Source organism: Notothenia rossii (genome assembly GCF_949606895.1).
Source record: "Notothenia rossii genome assembly, chromosome: 4".
Taxonomy (NCBI): Eukaryota; Metazoa; Chordata; class Actinopteri; order Perciformes; family Nototheniidae; genus Notothenia; species Notothenia rossii.
The window spans coordinates 8,425,918-8,433,846 of NC_136902.1; the positions used below are offsets into that span (position 1 = coordinate 8,425,918).

Consider the following 7,929-nt stretch of genomic DNA (forward strand, 5'->3'; position numbering starts at 1 on the left):
GGGTTTCCCATTAATGTACCGGTCGCTACAGTTGAATTTTCTACTGCAACAATCCCCACGCAAATACACAGTGTGACAGTTACAATGAAGGCTTGATAATCAGCTCACGGCATATACGTAGGTGTAAGCAGGGGTAAAGTGCTATTTTTATAGGTGGTGTGTGGACCTTACAGTAGGGGGGTCTGGGGACAAGCTCCCCCGGGAATATTTTTAATTATTGAAGTTAAAAGCATCAATCTGGTGCACTTTGAGAGCAAAATGAAGAGATCTATGGATACATCTCTCAACACCAACAGAACTGTAAACAGATTTACTTTTTCTTTATGGATATTTTACAAATCACTCCCTTTTAAACTTTATTCCTTTTTTAATGTCATATAGTATTTCATACCTGTTTTTAATTTATTCTCTTATTTTTTCATAACTATAATGATCCTATAAACGTGTGCCTCGGAAATAATTGTTTACATTAATGGTGACCAAAACGTTTGAGACCCACTGAGATAACACTGAGAGAGTCCTTTAGCTCACTGAGCCTCTCAGTCTGACAGGAGAGGACTCTCCTCCACTTTGTTGTTGAAAAAACTCCTTATATCCGTTAGCGTAGCTCGCTAGCACCAGAAGCTAACAACAACGATCTCCGGTACCGGTGCGCTCACTCTCCCTCGCTCGAGCACGCACACAAAATGGCTCGTTCCACACACACACAGAGCCGAGCTTTAATGAAACACAGAGACCCATACGTAATAGTACTGTATGATATTATTTTTGAATCAATAATTTTTCTAAATATGATATATATATATATTTACCCCGTCATATATCATATACCCTGTCATGCCTCTGCGCCCCTGGGAACCACTGAGTTAATTTAACCTGGTTCTTCAGGAGTTAATAGAGGTGAGATATTGCTGACGTTGGTGGATCTGAGTCAAGCAGCAAACTTACATGGACTCAATAACTTCTGTTAGGTCAATTAGTAGGTCTGAGTAATTTGCCGGAATAAATGATCAGCCCTCCCGACTCCTACATGGCGCCAAACTGTGGGGCACTGTGAGAAGTCAAACTTCTACAGAGTTAAACTACAAGAACCAAAACGGCCTAGTGACAACGGTCGATGAGTCTCAATCAGCGAAATAATGGCAGAAAGTATTATTAAAATACCTACCCAAATCCTAGAATAAATGTTTAAACCTAAAAGTGTAGTAACTCATTTTGGTACTATTGCACCGGACTGAGGGTTATATTATATCGGATATTGCTGTCTGTTAAAGAAGCTAAAGTAGGTTCTTCTTCCCCTAGCCAAACTGGGAAGCCCCTGTGGTCCCTAATGCACAGGTTTGGTGGCTAGTAGTTATTAGTGAAGTCAGCCGTAGGAGTTGAAACTTATAGGTAGGACTTGACAAAGAACTTTTGCGTTAAAACATAACGTGGTGAAGAGTTAATAGGATATTTAATAAAGATAAACCATAGGTCTAAAAGGGTACCTAGGTTGTTGGAAAAGCTTGAAGCTCGATACTTAACCCTCTTAGTTGAGGTATCCGCATGCACTAGCTGAATCCAGGAGAGTAACCTAGAGCCAAGTGACGGTATAGTCGGACTGGCCCTCCGGTGTGATAGCCTAGGGACTTGCATGTGTATAAAAGAGTGAACTTAAACTCTTAAAAAATGGCGGATGAGGTTAGAACGCAGTTTAATGACTCAGAGCCAGCCACAGATTAGGAGGGATACACAGAAGCTAGATCCGGACCTTCTGCCCCCCCTGGTCAGCTTAGCCCAGAACCACGGGCATACCGCAACCTAAATACGTTCCTGTCGTTTGGACAGAGAGCAACAAGCAGGTGGTATAATGTCTGAGACCCTGCCTCCACCCTACGGGGATGATAGCTCACAAACGCCATTTATGAGTATCCCATCTACTACCCCTAGAAGAAAACACATTGTTAGACATGATATTCAGGGAAAAGGAATGTTGGAAATAATAATGGGAGATATTGAAAATCTTAAACTGGATCAACCAACCATGTTAGTGAACCCTGCTAATATGGAGCTAAAACATGCAGGAGGAATAGCAAAGAGAATAGGTCCTAGCATGCAAGCGCAGAGCGATAATATGATAAGGACTATTAAACTGTCTGAAGGCAATGTGGTTGTCACTCGAGGAGGTGATGACCCACAAATACCTAAATTAGATTTTTTTTTAGCACATCTCCCCCTTCCTCTTTTTTGCTGGTTTTCACACAGCATGGAGGTGTAGGGCTGTCATTAAACTGATAAGAGTAAATTATGGCCCAGTGCTTTCTGCCATTAGAGGCCAACTGAGTAAGAGGAAGAAACAATCACCTTGCTGGCTTTTGAAATTCCAGAGGAATATGGAATGCAGGAACCCCTTGAAAAACTCCATGGGGAAGTTGTTGTTAACTGAAACATCTCTTAACGAATCAGAGAAATAATGTATACTCGATCTTAGCTATCTTCTGTTAGGTCAATTAGTAGGTCTGAGTAATTTGCCGGAATAAATTATCAGCCCTCCCGACTCCTACAACGTACAATGTGTTGGAGCGCCAGCCAATAGAAGCACCCGTGTTACATAATTAGGTCACTGTGTTACATAAGTTATCCAAGAAGTCCAGTGGAGGTGTTTCAGGCAGGGGGGGAACTTTAGGATGTTAGCCTTTACAGAACATTGACATGCTCAAAAACCTATATAACACACTACAGTAAAGGGAAAGCCCCCAAACATCATAACAGGCTCCCTTGAATGTATCTACTTTAAAGTACTTTCCAACATTAGGAAGCAAATGTGTTCGTATTTAGTGTTAGGGATAATATCAAAGGTTAAAGGTCATGTGTTATAGTCAACATCATGCAACGTTAACATTCAACTTTCCCTATACATGTCTTGAATTTGAAAGATAATTACAAAAAAGTAATCAAATAAAAGCGAATACATGAAAGTCAATGTTCTCTATAATGCACTAGAAAAGGTTTAAGTTACTCAGCTTTTCCTTTTTATACATTTCACTCAGGAGAAAATTATGACCATCATGGGTAGTGCTGCGTACCTGGACTCACATTCAGGTTCAGGTCCGGACTCAAGTCCAGAGGTTCAGGTCCGGACTTATAAGTCCGGACCTGAACCCATGGCTTGTGTCAAGTTGTATGAGTAACTAAAGTAAAGTGAACTTATTGTGAGCTAATTATCAATTGAAAATAAACTCATAATCAACTCAGATTCAAACTCGTCAGGTTTATTGTGCTCCCTTTCAACTTGTGTCTACATTTCTCTACAAAGTACAAATGTAAAAAAAACACTTTTTGCCACTTAGTCTACAAATGACTTATGACAGCAACTACAGTGAACTACTACAAAGTTCAAACATTTATTTCATTTACCAAACTAAAGTAACCAAACAGTCCCTGAGCTGACTGAGTGTAGAGTAGACCAGGGGTTCCCAAAGCGTGGGAAGGTGAGCCTCCCCTCAGAGAACATAATCACAGCCGCGCCCCCCCTCCCAATAATTATGATTAGAATTATTATTATTGTTGTTGTTGCTATAATGCAGGGGTATTCAATTGCATTTGAAAGAGGTCCAGTAAGACAAAATGTCATAAAATGCTCTGTTTTCGCTACCGTTCTCTTTCTGCTGAGCGTCACCTCCTTAAAACATTAAACAATAGCTTTTTTAAATCTCTTTATCTTTATGTTTTAAACATGTTGAGGTTAAGGATGGCAGCTTCCTCATACGTTGCACTCGGAGATAAATAGTTGAGACGGAGATGTCTTTAGCAGCAGGGAGGAGTAACGTTTCATCAATGTTGTGAGGTTCTGCCTTAGCTATCCGTAACGCGGTATGATGCTTCGGTTGCCTTCGTATTCACAGTGCTAAATGTGTCAATGCCATTTTTCTGTGACTGCAATTCCTTGAGCTTCCGGTCAAAAAACTCCTGTGGCTTGGTCACCAAACATGGGTGTTTCACCTCAATATGACGCCGGGGTTTACATGGTCTCATACTGTCATTAGCTAGCCCCTCGTTGCAGATAACACACTGTGGCAGTGGAGTGTCATCAGGACCGGTCCATGAAAATCCAAGCTTCAAATAATCATTGTCATACTTCCTCCGTTTTCTGACAGACGCGGGCCGTGACGCCGTAGACCAAACAAAGGAGTTAGCTACACTACCAAATATCCAATATGGCGACCAGAAGGCCACACTGTCCACTATGTCTAAGCCAATCACATCGCTAGCTTCCCTTGACGTCACACAGATCTCGCAAGCAGTTATTTTGCGAGACTTTGTGAGTTCAGTAATGGCCGCCATATCAGAAGCCGACAATATGTTTTTCATCTTTTCTCAGCGCAAATTTCTCGATCTATGGAAAGTTTTAGATGGTTTGGAACAAAAAGGAGAATATACGTAAGTGCTAGTTTTTTTGCGAGTCCAAGTACCGGTTCCCGACGTTCCGGTTTTAACCGGACTTGAACCGAAACTTTTTACAAGTCCAGTACCGGTTCGGCGTACCGGTACGCAGCACTAATCATGGGTGGTTTGATTTGTAACATGTTGTGTGTCTTTGTTAAGCAAATCATTAACCATTGAACAGATAAATCCACCCTTTTAGTTTCCTCTTTTGCTTTCTGTTACTAAAGGAGGAGATAGACTCATTTTATTATAGTCAAAAACTAAATATAGTTGTCAGTATAGTCAGTTGGGCTATATTGCTTTAAAAAAAAAAAAAAACCTACATTATGTTTTCAGGAATCATACTAAGACTGTTTGCTATCTGATTTTATGTGTTTCTTTTTCAATATTTTTGATATCTGTGTTTCGGATGGTGGACGGTTAATTATGACGCCACACACCTAATGTCAACAAACTTTCATTTTTTTTTTTTTGTATTGGTTTCATGCTCTCAGTTAACTTCTTGCTCACTCGTTGACACAGAGCTCCTTCACATCGAGCAGACTCCTTCAGGTAAGTTATCTATTTAGAAAAGGTTATTATGCAAACAAAATGTAGACATGCTTTATAGGATTTATAGCTCATGATATAAACCAATTTGTGATGTAAACGTTTGATCTAATTCAGAACTGAATACTACATTTTTTCACCTATTATAATATTTTAATTTCCTTGACTACCATTATGTTTCCAGTTGAGATGGTTCCCACAGAGAAACACTATCTCTAATCTGCTGCCAACATTTCCTCTTTGTTTTTCAGAGAGAATTATAAACCGTGAGGATGGCAGGTACGCAACATCGTCTTTAAGTGCATTCTTCACTCGAAGAAATATAATATATTTAGGATTAACAGTTAGTTGATTTCTAACTTTATGTGGGAAGCTGATGTGTTTGGGTGTTTAACCCTCCTGTTGTCTTCAGGTCAAATCTGACCGATTTACTACTTTCATCAATCATAACTTTTTTGTTTTACATTCGATTGCATTAAGGCTTTATGATATCCTTCACAGTAGACATTTGGACATATACAATTGCTGATCACAACTTTCATTGCATTTTGGATGATTTAGTCCACTTTGTAACACCCATGGTGTTCCCGGTCAGAAATGACCGCCATAATGAAAAGGAATTAGTAACCATCCGGATCAGATAAAACACACACACACACACACACACACACACACACACACACACACACACACACACACACACACACACACACACACACACACACACACGCACACACACACACACACACACACACACACACACACACACACACACACACACACACACATACACACACACACACACACACACTCTAGATGTGTGTGTCCCCCCCTTATGTGCCCATCCCCCCACATGGATCACACCTGGCACACGCAATACCTGTTCAGTGTCTATTCTTTGTATATTTACTGCAGTTTTTCATGTATACCAGTAATCTGATACAATATTTACAGTCTGAAAGGGGGTTAAATGAAATTTGGTGATGATTAATGGTTGTTGTGTTAATGTAATAGCAGTTAAACAGAACCGGTCAAGTTTGAACACGAACACCAAAGTAAGGGGGGGGGGGGGGGGGGGGGAAGACAATAGGAGGGTTAAAAGGGGATAAAGGACCGATGGAACATTAAAGTCTGTACAAGAAAAAAAACAAAACTAAGGTGGGGTGAGGCCAGTGGCAGGCTTAAGTGCCCTACCCACCACAGAGAGAGGAGGAGGCTCAGTCCATTAGTGCGCTGATCTTCGTCTCAAGGGAGCATAGGGTTGAGCTGCATTCAAGAGCACTTCTCACTGCACAAAGAACATTGCATTTAATCGGAGACATACAAATACTTAAAGGTGGGGTAGGTAATTTTGGAGAAACCAGCTCGAGTGCGCTAGAATTTGAAAATACACAACCGGAAAAAATCTGCCACTTCCTTCAGACTTCCTCACAGAGCCCCTCCTCCAAAACACACGAACGCGCACATGACCAATGAGGGCACGAGGTAAGTTTGTGCACAGATGGAAGGCTGACAGGCAGGTAGGCCATCCAGTTACTTTAGCCGGGCCGGCTCAGATGATTGGTCGTGCTTTTTACAGTACTACGGCTTCCACAGATGAATTTTTTTAATGGATTTTTTGTCAAAGCACTTCAGATATTCATTGCTATCGGGATGTTAAGAGCATTCCATGGAATATAACAAAAAGTGTATCTCAAGCGGGTTTCTCAAACTTACCTACCCCACCTTTAAGTCTATTAATCTGGAGATTTTTAAATATTAAAAAAATGTCATGTGACTTTGTGGAGTTTGAAAGATGTACTTGCCTTAATACGTAAATAACGAATCACTCTTTATTTTTCAATAGTTCTCAGTCAAATTGAGCTTTTACTCCAAAAAGCTATGACGTGTTAACATTTATAAAAATAATGTAACGCTAAGAGCGTAAAGAGCATCTGAACTTATATTTGAATATGTGTTTAGTTTATATAACATAAAGATTAAATGCATGTCAATTTGTCCATGCAGTTACCTATGATCCATCTGGAATAGTGGAGATGATCGACACGTTTGACCGGCCTCGCAAAGCTTTTGCTAAAGGTGCCTATGCAGGTACCGACAAGTATGCAGTTGGACTTGAGGATAAACCTGGTAAGCGTATCCCCAAGGCCGGAGCTTCCGCATCTGCAGGATTGGGTCATGCACGAGCTGAATGGAGCATTTTTGATGCTGAGGCCAAAGGGCCCAATGCCATTGCCGAAGCAGTGGCCTCTGCAGCGTCTCTCAGTGCTTCAGCCTTCGCCAGAGTAGAACTGGGCAGTATCTCAGCCGCTGCTGGTCCTTTGAAAGCTACAGTGGGTCTGTCAGCAGACACCGGTGTCAGTGTTGGTGCTACACATGTAGAGGCAAAGGTGCTGGGCTGTGGCTTCTCTGTTGGCCGTAAAATGGGCGTTTCTCTGTTCGGCACTGGGATTGAATTGAATTTATGGTAGAATGCGTTGACAAGTTTATGACAAATGCATATCTTTGTGATTGTGCTCTCTGTTCCAATTATTTGACGCAATTATAATTAAGACTTGCTTGTATGTCTTCACTGCAGATGGAACATTGTTTAATAATAGATGTGTACTGCTTTAATACAACATAAGCTAAATGTAAGGACAAATAATGACATTAGGAACCTTGATGAAACTACAGTGCAATATGATTTTTCCTTTTCCTGCCAACAACATCATGTAATGTCACTGCCTTCCAATCAACTTCATCTTGGCTTGTTGACAATAAACTTCTCTGACACTCAAGCAATGTTTTTTGACTCCTTATAAATACTATACTGTTGTATAAACAATAAAGCTATAATGGCATTGTTAAATACATATTTTTAAATAATATGCCTATTAAGGAAATCAGTGACATCCTTTTTTCACTTATCTGTGTTGCAGTATATGACTCTTTATTAAAAAAATATTTTAAATG

The 7,929-nt window shown here is 40.4% G+C and overlaps 2 protein-coding genes across 2 annotated transcripts in view; both read left to right on the plus strand.

The window, feature by feature from the left end:
• The window catches only part of LOC307036210 (polymeric immunoglobulin receptor-like), a 120,031-nt gene that overhangs the window by 27,808 nt on the left and 84,294 nt on the right, over nt 1-7,929 (plus strand). The gene's annotated exons all lie outside the window — the stretch shown is intronic.
• On the plus strand, nt 4,737-7,754 carry LOC307037152 (uncharacterized protein). Its single transcript, XM_079677932.1, has 2 exons — nt 4,737-5,253; nt 6,982-7,754. The coding sequence occupies exons 1-2, from the start codon at nt 5,247-5,249 to the stop codon at nt 7,443-7,445; spliced, it is 471 nt and encodes a 156-aa protein (XP_079534058.1). The 5' UTR covers nt 4,737-5,246; the 3' UTR covers nt 7,446-7,754.